Source organism: Arvicanthis niloticus, chromosome 6 (genome assembly GCF_011762505.2).
Source record: "Arvicanthis niloticus isolate mArvNil1 chromosome 6, mArvNil1.pat.X, whole genome shotgun sequence".
NCBI lineage: Eukaryota > Metazoa > Chordata > Mammalia > Rodentia > Muridae > Arvicanthis > Arvicanthis niloticus.
The window spans coordinates 89327934-89342095 of record NC_047663.1 but is presented as its reverse complement, the minus strand read 5'-3'; the positions used below and the strand labels follow the sequence as shown (position 1 = coordinate 89342095).

The 14162-nt window shown below is 48.7% G+C and overlaps 1 protein-coding gene across 2 annotated transcripts in view; it reads left to right on the top strand.

Annotated features, from left to right (window-relative positions):
• The first annotated feature begins 4190 nt into the window (after positions 1-4190).
• Rab40c (RAB40C, member RAS oncogene family) overlaps positions 4191-14162 on the top strand; it is a 37943-nt gene continuing 27971 nt past the window's right edge. Inside the window, exons 1-2 of one of the 2 annotated variants that reach the window (XM_034505354.2) lie at positions 4191-4561; positions 4941-5125. In XM_034505354.2, coding sequence (XP_034361245.2) covers positions 4365-4561; positions 4941-5125 — 382 coding nt within the window. In that variant the 5' untranslated portion in view covers positions 4191-4364. Of the gene's footprint in view, positions 4562-4724; positions 4839-4940; positions 5126-14162 lie in introns of those variants that run through there. The other variant, XM_034505353.2, reaches the window with a different exon arrangement.

The window sequence follows — 14162 nt, the reverse complement described above, 5'->3', positions numbered from 1 at the left end:
AAACCCAAGATTTCATGAGTGCTAGGCAAACTGTCAGCTGCCAATTTCCAGCCAAATTGAAATTTTTTGTGGTTATTTCCTGAGCTTCCTGGATACATGGTTGTAGGGCCCAGGGTCTGTCCCCTTGTATGATTCCCAGAGTTCACAGAGGACTTAGGGTCCCACCCAGAGTGAGGAAATTGGTCTTGGTCTGCTTTCTCTAATTATAACAAAATGCAAAAGCCCAGATGCTCTATCAACAGAGGTTCATTGGCTTGCTCTAAAGGCTTAGAATCTAAGGCCATGGACATAGCAACTGGTTGTGGGCATTTTTGCCAAACAACATGGTGCCAGGCATCATATGGTGAGAACAAAGCAAGTGTGCTAGCTCATTTCTCCTCTAAGGCCACTAATGCCACCATAGAAGCCACCCTCATGACTTCATCTGATTACCTCCCATGAGTCCTGCCTGACAAATTGTGAAATAAGGGGTGGGCCACCATGCTGCTCAGTCTACTCAGACTCTCTTGTTTCTGGAAATATTCTCACGGATAGCCTCGAGATAAAGTGTGACCAGTTTTCTCAGTGTTCTTTCAATATAGTCAAGCTAAGACCTGACTTCAATTGTCACAGGCTGGGTGAGTCTCTGGAGAGTGGTACTGGGTTTATCCCTTCCAGTTAGTCTCAGCCCCCGTGGATGAACATCGCTATTTCAAGCCTTACACCTCTAAAGAAAGGCTCTCTCACCCTCAATACAGCCAGCGCAGGGTGAGAGCCGTCAAAACAGGCAAAGCTCAAGCATGGGCATAACGGGCTCTGCAAGGGAGGCTCCCTGACAGCCAGATTGTGGCTCTCTAGGACTCTGTCCTCAACCACTCATCAGCTGAGGGTCAGGACTTTGTGGGTTGCTGTTGATCTGTTGTTCAGTATGATGTTTCTTACTAATCTATGTGATCCAGAGTTCAGGGACTGGCCACTCCTGGGAAAAACGTAGCCAGAAAAAAAAAAATATATATATATAATAACTTGGAAGGCCTGCCCTCCTGTACCCAGGAGCCTCCACCCTTCACACCCTTGACCAAGAGAAGAGGTACAGAAGAGCCTGTCCCTTAGGCAGGTGAGGAGAGCTCTGATGCTATTTTTCAGGCACCATTCCCTCACAGACCTTCCCTGAATATTTGATTATTGTGTCAAACCAAGTGGCAGTGTTCACAGATCAAGATGCTCAATAAAGGCCATGTCTTCAGTTTTGGAAGGAGATAGTCACTCAGTGTCAGGCTGCTGGAATGACGGGTACCTGCTGCTGGAGGAAGGCCTGGATCCAGCCGTTCTTTGGGAAAGAGAAAAAAAAAACCCTTGTAGTTTTTTTTTTTTTTTCCCTTTGTTCTTTCTTTCTTGTAGACCATGGCCTCTGTAGGCCAGGTCTTGAACTTGCGTCAGCATCCCAAGTGTGCTGGGATTAGAGATGTGAGCCACCATATCTGGCTGGTGTGTGTGTGTTTCATATTTCTTTTCCTTTTTTTTTTTTTTTTTAAGAATTATTTGCTTATTTATTTATTTATTTATTTATTTAATGTATACAAGCACACTGTATCTGTCTTCAGACAGACCAGAAGAGGGCATCAGATCCCATTACAGATGGTTGTGAGCCACCATGTGGTTGCTGGAAATTGAACTCAAGACCTCTGAAAGAACAATCTTAACCTCTGAGCCATCTCTCCAGCCCATGTTTCACATTTCTTAAGTAGCTGATGGGATATAACCTGAAATTAATGAATTCTAGTTTCACTTTTGAACATTTGATCTGTTACTTTTTAGCATCAGCAGACTTGATAACTGCCTGATGCTAACCTGACATGCACTGCTCATTCAGTCTGCTTAATAATAAGTCCTTTGTGTCTTGTTATTCTCCTGAGGGACTGTCCACTGACTCCCATTATGTACAATCTGGGAAAACCAACTGGTGATGATGGCAAGAATAGTGTCACTGAAGTGGCCATACAGCTAAAGAGACGGTTTTAGTGTGGGAGTCTAATAGATTTCCTGGGTTTTCCATAAGCTTGTCCAATCACAGCTTCCCTTCTATACTGTGGTCATCACACCTGGCAACTCGGCTTCACCCTGCTTGTCCATTGTTGACATGATTGTGTGAGTGTTTGTGCATGTGAGTATGGATACTCAAGATGGGCAGAAGAGAGCATTGGATCCCCTGACCATGGAGTTGTAGGTGGTTATGTGCTGTGGTACTAAGAGCCAAATTCCAATCCTGAACAAGTACAGCAACTGTTCCTAACTGCAGCACCTTTAGTAAGCCAGGATGTTATGTGGCTCAAGTTTGTCTTGAACTCATAGCAGTCCGCCTGCCTGAGTATTAGGGCAATAGGCATGTGTCACCCTCCTAACTTGCATAGGAGGAGATACTTGCCCAGTCCTGTTCCTTGCCTTTCCAGCAAGATGTCAGCTGTGGATACCTTTGAGCTCAGTGGGCACCAGATCACTGGTGGCACACAGCACAGACTTGTGCTTCACAAAGCCCACCATTCAGTGGTCATGTGAAGGAGCAGCACCCAAGTCAGTGTTGATGGTGTCTTCTCTTGGGCTCCTGTCTCAATATCCCAAGCAGCCGGGCTTATAAGCTTCTGCCTCACAGAAGGTTTGAGGTTTTTGTTTTGTTTTGAGAAGGGATTCCTCTGTGTAACAAGCTCTGATTGACTATCCTGGACTCATTTTGTAGAGCAGGTTAGTCTCAAACTCAGAGATTGGCCTGCCTCTGCTTCCCCAGTGCTGGGATTTACAGTGTGTGCCACCCATGCCCGGTCAAGATTCATTCTTGTGCCAGTTCTTCGTATCTTTTTATGGGTAATACTTTCCACCATACCAACACACTTCAGTTTGCCATCTGTTTTATAATGACGTATGTGTCTCGGTGTTTTGCCTGCATGTATATTAAGTGTGCCAAGAGTGTGCCTGGTGCTGGAGAGGTTAGAAGTAGGCATCGGATCCCTGCCAGAGGCATGACTGTGAGCCAACAAGTTGGTGCTGGGAACTGAACCCAGGTCCTCTACTAGAGCAACAAGTGCTCTGAACTGCTGAACCAACTCTTCATCCAGTCCCTCATTTTATCAGTTTCTTATCATTATTTTTAAATGTGCATTGGTGTTTTGCCTGCACATTTGTCTGTGTGAGGGTGTCAGATCTCCTGGAACTAGTTACAGTTATGAGCTGCTATGAGTGTGGTGGGGATTCAACCCAAGTCCTCTGAAAGGACAGCCGGGGATCTTGACCTCTGAGATATCTCTACAGTACCCCATTTGTGCTGCGCGCGCGCGCGCGCGCACACACACACACACACACACACACACACACACACACACATTTTATCTCTTTTCTGATGATGTTCAGGAAGTTTGTGTAAAAACTGTTCCAAGGTACAGTATGTGTGACTGCAGTACACGTGGCTACAGTATGTGGAGTCAGAGAATAACTTTCAGAAATCAGTTTAGCCTTCTACCCTGTTAAAACAGGCTTACACCAGGCCAGGTAGTTCTCAAACTCCTAGACAAATTCTTCCATCTTTACTTACTTTCTTACTATAGGAGCGGAAGGTGGGTGAGATGGGCATTAGAGATGGCCAGTCGCTGGAGGGAGATCGAACTCACTGTCAGGCTTACAGTGCAAGAGCGTTGGTCCCAATCTATGTTTAAGTTTTTAATTTCTTGCTATTCACGTGTCTTGTGAATGCACAACGCTGTCCGTGGCCCTCCAGCCTTGGAGCTGGCTGACGGAGTGTGCACAGGCAACGCGTTGCCCATCCTGGAGTCCACTGGGCCAACGCTGCCCGATTGCTGGTCCCAGCCCTTGGGAAGGATGTCCCACACAAGAGTCAGCTCAGAGGCGGACTCCAGTTGTCATCCTTGTGCCTAAACTCTCAATAGCGGCCCCGCCCACTCCGGAGCTAGGAGGAAGTCCTGCCCCTTGGGACAACCCACAAGGGAGAGAGCCTTGCCCCCACCGGGGCTAGCACTAATTGGCTGTCCCCGCCCTGCCCCCGGGGGAGGCGAGCCCGATAGTGTACGTCCAAACTTTGTTACTTCCCTTTTGGGTCTCTGAGAGCAGCCAGCGCAGCTTGATAGATATCCGCTCCCCACCCCCCCAGGACTCAGCCATGTCGCCTCAAGCAAGAGTTATCTCTATACTTCCGCTTGTACACGAGGGGGGAGGGGTAGGCTTGTGTAATGTTTGACTCTTGATTGGCGCGAATTAGGAAAGGGTGGGCCTAGAAGGTTAAGATCGATGTGAGATGGCACAAATGCCTTAGCAGTAGTAGCCAATGGTGATGATAAGGGGGCGGGAGGCCAGGATGTTGCAGGTCTCTGCCCGCTACTATGTCTCTGAGGCAGCCTGCAGGAAGCGGTCGGGATTCGGACGGACATGCAAGAGCGACCAATGATTTCGGAAAATCAGCGGGAAGTGGCCAATGGTCACAGCGAGGAGGCGGGGAAATTTGCCAGCCTCAGCAACACTGTGTACGAAATGGCGGGGACGGGACTTCAGTGACAGACAAGCATGTAGACCATCAAAAGTGAGAAAGAGGGTGGCAGCGGGCCAGTAGCAGTGGTGAGTGGGCAGGGCGGGGCGACCGTGGGCTGGGCGGCACCGTGTGGGGGGGCGACGTGGGGGCGGGGCAACCGTGACGGCTAGGCTGCCAGGCCAATGGCCCGGAGAGGGCCGGCGGAGGGTGGCCAATGGCGGCGGCGCGTCCGGGGGCGGGGCTGCGGAGCTGCGCGGTGCTGTGCGGGAAGCGGCGGGCGGGCGGCGGCGGCGGCGGTGGCGGTGTTGGCGGCGGCTAGGAGGCTGAGGTGAAGCTGGCGGCCGCGGGGCGGGTGCGCTGGGGGCGGTGGCCAGCGGGCGGGAGCATTAGCGTCCAGACCGCACGGCCGCTCACCAGCCTTCGCCCGCAGGTCTGGCGGCGGTGCCGTGGGCCGCGGTGCGGCGGGCGGGAGGATGGGCACCCAGGGCAGTCCAGTGAAGAGCTACGATTACCTGCTCAAGTTCCTGCTGGTGGGCGACAGCGACGTGGGCAAAGGCGAGATCCTGGAGAGCCTTCAGGACGGCGCAGCCGAATCCCCGTACGCCTACAGCAACGGTAGGCCGGGGTTGACGGTGGGCGCGCGGGGTGGGAGCGGCCTGTCGCGGGCACGGGCGGCTTCTGCGCGTGTCGCTGCGGTATCCTCTGGCCCTGCCTTGGGGAGCCGTCGGCAAGCGGGCGCGGGCCCCGGTGGCTGGTAAGAGGTCTCAGTAGCAGGTCTTTGGAGTCCTTTAGGGCCTGGAATGGGCCGCGCGGCAGATTCCGCACGACGGGCCCGGTGCTCACCGCACTGCCGCCGGAGGGGTTTGCTCAGGGACACCGCACCCTGTGCAGGGAGAAAATAAGTCTGCTGCGATGTGATTCTTGTTAACTTCCGGGTGCATGGCAAAAAATACACAAGGTAGATTGCATCACTGGCACTTGCCTGAGCTTGCCTCTTAATTTAGGTATTTAAGGTAAAATCGTACCTAACAGTGGGTGTGATTGGATCACAGACTACAGGGGCTGCTGACTCCGGAGGAATTAATGTGCAGTAGGCCTGTCATTCTGTCACTGCACTAATTTTACCTTCCTGGTCTCTTTCTGGGTCCCTTTTCTCGGCCTTCTTACTTTGTTCTCTGGGGTCTTGTTAGCCCGGTCTTACTGCTCTGAGCACTGACGGTCTGGTAAATAACAGCAGAGTGTGTAGGCAAGACATGTACCACTCTTAGCAGTTAGGACTTGTCAGTGTGATGACCACCAGAACTTCAGTGGGGGACCCTTCTTTCTGAACAGCGGTGCTGGGTCTTCTCTGTACCTCCTCCCCCAAGTTCCTGCTCTTAGCTTCAGTCCACAGCAGACGTCTCTCAGCGCAGGAAAGGAAGATCCATGGTTTTACTTTGTGGGGCATGTGAGAAAGGACCTCTGCACAGCCAGGCAGCCTTGACTGGCATTTAACTGGGTGTCCCAGGGTGAGAGCCCTGCTCAGATAGGCTTTGGGGTTACCTTTCCAACAGGGGAGTGTGGGAAGGGCTGGGCTTGGCTTCAGAAGTGCTTAGTGTTAACTTGTGCTTTGGAAAGACAGTTTGTGGTCCCCTGCTCCAATCTTCCTAGCACCGTCAGCTTCAACTGCATATACAACACAGTCTCAGCTGGATCCTCCTTCCTCATCTCCTCTTATCAACTGCAGATTTCCTATGACATGCTACCTGAAATGGGGCCAGTAGGAGCTCAGAGATGTGAGACTTACTGTGGGCCGTTTATCACAGGGCACCATTCACCAAGTGCTTTTACACTCGCAAGCTGTAAGGCCCAGGGCACACTTGCAGGTCCTTGTGTGGGTCCTGCAGTATGAAGCACAGAGGGAAACAGCTGCAACAGCGTGTTTCTTGTGTCGGGTTGACATGGATACAGTACAAATATCAGGCCTTTGGGTCAGAGCATTGGGCCATTGCCTCATGGAGCAGTCCACGGAGTGAAGTTAGTCAATCTGAGGATGCTTGGGCCTCCTCAGAGAAGCGGAGGGTAGAAGTGATAAAGCAGCTGTTTCTGGAGAGTGAGCACAGTGTGTGTTCACTGTTGGAAAAAGCTGGACTTCTGGTTCTCTAAGTAGATAGGTGAATGATTCCTTTTCCCCATCATTATTAAAAATCCTTCGTATGTCAGTCAAGCGGTGGTGATAGACTCCTTTAGTCCCTGTGCTGGGGAGCAGAGGTAGGCGGATCTCCGAGTTGGAGGCCAGCCTGGTCTATAGAGCAAGTTTTGTGACAGCCATGGCTACCCAGAGAAACCTTGTCTGGGAAACAGAAAGAGAATGTTCATTTTCAGGTTTAGATGTTTTCAAAGGTTCAGGGCTCCTCTGATCAGGGTAGTACCCCTCTGGGAAGAGGCCTGCTGCTCCACATTGGCCCCCGATCTCCTCCTTGATCCCAGCTGGGTTATTTGCGTGTCTTAATGTCTGGTCTAGCTTGTTCCTCAGGTGTGAGCATCGCTCTCTCTGACTTCACAAACATGTGAGTCATCAAAACGATTTTTTTTTTTTTAATTAGCTCTGACACCTGAAACAGTGACAGTATGATCCTATGACCACGTGCTGAGCATCTCCAGGGGCCCCCAGGTCTGGTGCTTTAGATACCTGTGGTTAGGGTCTCTGTGGAGTTAGAGAAACATTGGGGCATTGAACACGCAGCAGTGATTGTGTCCAGCAGCAGTGACAGTCTCTTCTCTGGGTGGAACAGCGTATTCTTCAGGGAGCTTCCATCTGGGCATCCACGGTGGAATTATGCTCCAGAGAAAAGGCATTGTGGAGTCTCGGCTGTGGGAGAGGACAGAAGGGGGAAGGGCAGGTGTTCTTTGAGCAGCTTCTACTCACAAGCATAAAACAAGTAGATTTGCCTCTGGTTCTGATGTGTGGCCTTGGAATGATAGGTCTGTGTTGGCCTCAAGTCAGCCAACTGGGTATTTACCCTTGAGCCCAGGAAACATTATTACAGCACACAAGACTGTCCTTGTTTGTGATACAGGCATTGAACATCCTTAGTTAAGAGAATTATATCTCACCCTAACTTATACAAAGATTTCTGAGTGTTAGATCATTCAGGAAAATCCACTGTGGTTTATATGCCTGTGGCCTGATAGATCCACGTCTGTTAATGGGTCCATGGGTGGTACTTCATTTCTTTGTTCCTTTGGGAGTTAGTGTTTATAGAAGGAAGCTGTGGAATGATTCCATTTTCTTTTGAGCCCAGGGTGTTGAGAAGGAGAAGCTGACACTGGGCATTGCCATGAATGTTGGGATTTGCTGGTTATGGAGATGTCTGTGGCATCAGGTGATGCATGCACCCTGGGAGAGTGAGGATAAGGTGTGCCTGTCCCAGCATGCTGTGAGGTCCCTGCTATAGTTGGGGCTGTGGTGTCAGATTAGTGACCCAGTGGTCAACAGCATTTATGGGAATCTTATTCCATGCTGCTTCTCATTTGGGTTGAATTCCATTTTTCTAAGTGACAGGGTCAAGGGGAGTTTTTAAGTACTTTATGTGTTAATGGGGTGTGTGTGTGTGTGTGTGTGTGTGTGTGTGTGTGTATGTGTGTATGTGTGTATGTGTGTATGTGTGTGTGTGTCTATCTCCTCACACAGAGGTCAAGAGACAGCTTTTTACCAGGCATGGTGGCACACATCTTTAAACCCAATACTTAGGAGGCAGAGGCAGGTGGATCTCTTTGAGTTCCAAGCCAGCCTGATCTACACAGTGAGTTCTAGGACAGCCAGAGCTACATAGTGATTCTCTGTCTCAAAAATACCTAAAGAAATAAATAAGGAAGAAAAGACAAGACAGCTTTGGGAGTTGGTTTTCTCTCCCACCTGTGTGTGGGATTTAGGGATGGGACTCAGAATAGGCCTAAGCAGCAGGTTCCACGTGAGTGTTTGCCTGGATGTCTGTCTGTGTACCATGTGCCAGACCTGGTGCCAAACAAGGTCTGTCCTTAGGAAGTTGTAGACAATCGTGAGACACCATGTGGGTGCTGGGAATCAAGCCCAGGTCCTCCTCAAGAGCCACAGGTACTTTTAACTGCTGAGCAGACTTTCCAGCCCCACTCAAGGGGAAATTTTAAACACACAAGGGGAAAATTTCCATTATTGGACCTGCCTTTAAATCATACATCCCATATGTCTCATTCATTGCTTTATCTCCACCACCAGCATGAGTCATGAATATACCCCGTCTTTTTTTGGAGACTTGCTGTGTACATCAACTGCACTTGCTATCCTCCTGCCTCAGCCTTCCTAGTCTATAACTACAGATCCACTGTACCTGACCTAAATGTGTATTTCTGAGTGAACGAACAACTTCTATTCAGCTTTCCTTGGTGCTAGTCCACATGATCACTATGGTAACTCCTTACATTCCTTTCTCTTCTCTATCTGAGGCCAGGCACTTAAGTCTCGATTTTACTGTGTATACTCCGGGGTAGCTTACTGGGATCTCTTGGCTTCTCCTATGTTGGATGCCAGATTTTCTGGCAGACTGTTGGCTCCAGGAGGAACAGGAATGGTCACTGTGGTAACAGTTGATAACCTCCAGTGTGTGGTTTGTGCCAGACATGCTGCTGAGTGTGTGTCTGTTCGTCATTTAATCTTGACCAGTACCTCATCCTTTCATGGATGAGGCTCAGAGGAGCACAGGCTGCAGTTGCTCTGCATTGTATGGTCACTGGGGTCCTGGTTGGCTCTGTTCTAGCCTTCATTGAGAGGGAGCTGGACAGACCTCAAACAGTGCAGCAATGGCACTTTGTGGTTTGACTCTCCTAACCCTCAGTAGGTCTAAACACCCACTGCTTCTGCATACTTGATTGGATATCCATACCTTAGGAGACTGGTCCCAGCTTCTACCTGACCCATCTATTTTCTGGGAAGCCATATCATCCTTACCAAGAGTTGTCACTTCTTGACAGGCCACTGTAATTTGTCATAGGCCCTGCAAATAATGATGTCCCTGCTCCATTCCCAGAGAAACATTCTGCCTTTCACCATGCCTAAGAACAGCCTAGGCCTTCTCATTGTGCTGGAGAACACCATTATTGATGCTGGACATTGGTTCATATTGTGCCCTGGGCGTGTAAGCCGTCCTCTAGGGGGTTGGTTACCTTCTGTTTCTTTGTTATAACTAGGTCTGTTTTTCTCACAGTCCATGCACCTCCACCTCAACCTCATCATTCATTCACTTGTTCAGTCATATATTTGTGGATGTCTTAAGTGCACCCAGCTGTCGTTGAGAAACGCAGGGGACAAGCCAGAGCTGATTAGAGAACAGTTTGCTTTTATAGACTTTTTGGGACAAGGGCTTTTCTTTTTTGAGACAAGGTCTCATTATATAAGCCTGGCTGGCCTAGAACTCAACTGTTTAGACCAGGCTGGCCTTGAACTTGAAGTGATTCTCCTGCCTCTGCCTCTGCTTCTGCCTCTCTGCCTCTCTCTGCCTCTCTCTGCCTCTCTCTGCCTCTCTCTGCCTCTCTCTGCCTCTCTCTGCCTCTCTCTGCCTCTCTCTGCCTCTCTCTGCCTCTCTGCCTCTGCCTCTGCCTCCCAAATGGTAAGATTGCCATGTTTGACTAGAATATTTGTTTTTTGTTGTTATAAGCAGTACCAAGTGACAAGCAAAGGCTCAAGCGGCAAGCCCAGCAGGCCCGCCAGCTTTCTGGGAGGCTTGTGTGGTCACATTTGGGATTATTAAGTTGCATAGATAATGTCATCTTTTCCATCAGCGTGATTGTTTGTGGCTTGGAGGTGATCTAAATTTAACAGTGGTTCAGGAAGGAAACAGTATCAGGAGCTGAGAAGTGGGCGGGAGGACGTGATGGGAAGGAACTGGCTCTTGGCAGGTCCTTTGCCTCTTGTTCTTTTTGTAGATTATAACTGGGAAGGTATAAAATTGCTTGATCCCTGTGAAGCTGCCCTCACTCAGGTGTGGAGACTGAAACTAGGACACATTTAACAGGAAGCTATAGAGTGTTACATTGGCCAGAGCATCTGTGCTATCTAAGAATGCAGAGAGCAAACAGCCTTCAGCATTTAGCATACTGATTGAGAGAAGCCTGAAGAAGAAAGGAAGGTAGGTGGTCAGGCTGATTGGCCACATGCCTATAAAGCAGGTATTGGGGACCAGCAATGAGAGGTTGGTGGGAAGCAGAGCATCCACAGAGAGAGGGCCTGGCTGACCAAAGGCCTGTGTCTAGGGGACTATGCTTAGGCATGAGGTAGATGGAAAAGTAGTCCCTATGAATCCTTGGACTGGTGAAATGAATAAGGTAAATGAATAAGTAAATGAATAAGGTAAGCTCAGATTTCAAACATAAGGGGTAGAGGAGGTGTCCTGGTCATCAGTCAGCTTGGTAATGTCCTTGGCTCTTTTGCTGAAATCAGAATATCGAACACAGCCTTTATCTTTGGACATTTGTCCTTCAGAAAGTAGAAAGGATGGGAAAGAAAGTAGAGATAGGGGAACCTGACAAGAGGACAGTGGAACACACCAGATAGATTGAAGCAGATACTACCTGCCTGTCAAGGTGCCAGACATTTAAAAGGGGGGGTGGGGGGGAGGAGTGCTGGAGAAATGGCTTAGCAGTTAAGAACACTTGTTCTCGCAGAGAACCTTAGTTTGCTTTCCAGCACCCATATGGTGGCTCAGTCATCTGTAACTCCAGTTCCAGGGGATATGACTCCCCCTTTTGATCTCTGAGGACACCAAGTGCACAAGTGGTGCACATACACACACACAGGCAAAATGCTCAGACACCTAAATACCAGGTGGGAAGAGGAATGGGAAGATGGGAAGTACTCAAAGTGCCCGGGCCTCCAGAGGACAGTGAGGCAGGAGACATGGACAGTGGTTTCAGGAGGGGCTTATAACCAAGATGTGCCACTGGTACTTGAGCAACTTCTGTAAAGGACATCTCTGTTCTGAGAGGGATATCCATGCCAGCGTCTGGGAAAAGCAGAGGATAGAAGAACTGAGTACTGGAGAGACACAGGCAACCTCATAATTTATGAAACATTTCAAAGAGTTGACAGCCAAGTGCTAGAAGCTCTGAACTAGTGAGGTGGGGGATGGTGGTGTGTGTGGGGGGTATGGGTTAGCTTGGGAGCTGTAGCTGAAGTGGACCTGGTTCCTTTCAGCTGTGCATTCTGTTAAGTTTTTGGATCTGTATAACACCTAGTTAGTAGGGTAGATGAATCAGGGTTCAAGGTGCTTTAAGCTCATGTAAGGTACTGAACAGGTGAGTGACACTTATCAGGGTTGCCAAGGGTCTCTTCTTTAGGTTCAGAAAATCTCTGCTTAATGAGTGGAGTGTGACCAAGGGAACTAGCCCAGGCTGCTGCCTGCCCTACCCTGCCCTATGATACCACTTTGTTCCAGAAGGTGAGTCAGCAGTCTTGCCTAGGCTATAAGTCTGTATGTCCCTGAAGCATCTTTCTGGTTGAGGTCTGCCATACAACTGAGGAGGGCCCATAGGCCCTGGGAACCAATGAGTAGGACCCTGCAGAAGGGAAGACATTGAATGGTGGTCCATTCTGGATTCTTTGATGTCTCCCGAATCCACTGATTCCTACCTTGTATCAGTGAATGCCAGCGATGTCTCCTCACCTCCTCAGTGGTGAGGTGAGGGCCTTCTGTTGCCGCCTCATCTCCCTCACTGCTGTCTTCCTGGTGGTGCTCACATAGCGTGCTGCATGTGGGGCCTCTTCAGGCAGTTCTGCACCATGTCCTGAGGAGCTGACCATCTTCTGTGTTTGGTGCAGTTGATGCTTTAAGTTACATGCTGGCCTTGCTTAGTCTGGAACTGGCTAGTTTCTACAGAGAGCCTGGCGTTTCTTTGTGAGGACAGATAGTATGCCTTTTACAGGGTTTCTTATAGCCCAGGTTGGCTTCAAAGCTCCATGTATAGGTAAAAGTGGCCGTGAACTCTTTTTGTTGTTATTTTCCAGTCAGGGTTTCTTTATGTAACAGCCTAGCAGTCCCAGAATTAGCTTTATAGACCAGGCTGGCCTTGAACTCACAAGAGATCTTGCCTGTGCCTCTCAACTGCTGGGGATAAAAGGCCTGTGCTACCATGTTTTGCCTTAGCTCCGGTTGGGATGGCTTCCACATCCCAGTGCTGGGGTTATGGGCATGTGCAGCTATAGCTGGCTTATTATGCTACTTTCCTACATGAATTTTATCAAGTAGAGAATACTTGAAAAATACTACTTGTTCATAACAAACAGCAAACACAGCATGTACAGAGCATCAGAATGGCAGGTAAAACCTAATGTCCAGTTGAAGACATTGTTCCATTGAACCTTTTGGAAGGACTTTGGTGCCTAAGTTTATTGCAAGGTAGTTAAAAACACATAGTTCATCATGAGCAAGTGAGTAATACTGAGGGTGTTGCCTTTGTGAACATAAGAGCTATAATCCCAGGCAGAAGCCTACAGCATGAGATTTGTTTATTTATTTTGTGTATATGTGTATTTTGTCTGCATGTATGTCTACACACCAGAAAAGAGAGCATGGGACCCTGTGGGACTATACTTATGCATGGTTGTGAGCTACCATGTGGGTCTTGGGAATTAAACTCAGGATCTCTGTGGAAGAGCAGCAGTCAGTGCCTTTAACCACTGAGCCATCTTTCCAACACCCGCAGCTTGTAGCATTTCTGGACCTTGAGTTGAGGCTTTGTGGGACAGGTCTCTACAGAACTCTCTCCCAGTTGTTGGAGTTGAAGCTTTTTTCTTTCTTTACAATTCTCATTGTTAATAAACATTTGCTTACTGCTTATGTGGGAGACAGCACCTCCCACATGTATGTAGGGCTTGGTTGGCATTTAGAACTCATAGAACCATGAAACTGGAGAGATGGCTCAGTGGTTAGGAGAAGAGCCAAGTTCAGTTCTCAGTATGCACATCAGGTCATTCACAGCTGCGTATGCTCCAGCTCTGGGGCATCCAGTGCTTCTGGTCCTTGTATACCAGCATCAACACACACACATACACACACACACACACACACACAAACAAACAAACAAAAAAAAAAAACCAACTCTCAGTATTGAAGACTGTTGTTTTAGAAACAACAGGATCTTGATATGTAGCCCAGGCTGACCTTAGATTCAGTATGTAGCCTAAGTTGGCCTTGAAATCACAGTACTGCTCCTTCCTGAGTGTCCCTGGTACTGGAGTTGCAGGTGTGTGGCACTAAGCCTAACATAAAACCTGATTTTCCTCTTTATATTTATATGTTAAATAATGATATATGTACATATTCACCAGGTATGGTACACATACCTTTTCATTTTTTTCAAGCCATGGTCTCATATGGAGCTGAGAACTCTGGCTCCTCTGGGAGTTACTAAGTAATCAAGATGACCTTGACTCATTAAGACCCGCCTGCCTCTGCCTCTGCCTTTAGAGTACTGGAATTACAGGCTTGTGCCATTGTCACATGTTTGGTTTTTGTTTTTTTTTTTTTAAATGTTTTTAACTGGTAGTGGTGGCTCATGCCTTTAGTCCCAATACTCCAGAGGCAGAGGCAGGCAGATCTCTTGAGTTTGAGGCCAGTTTGGTTGTGACCAGGCCAGCCAG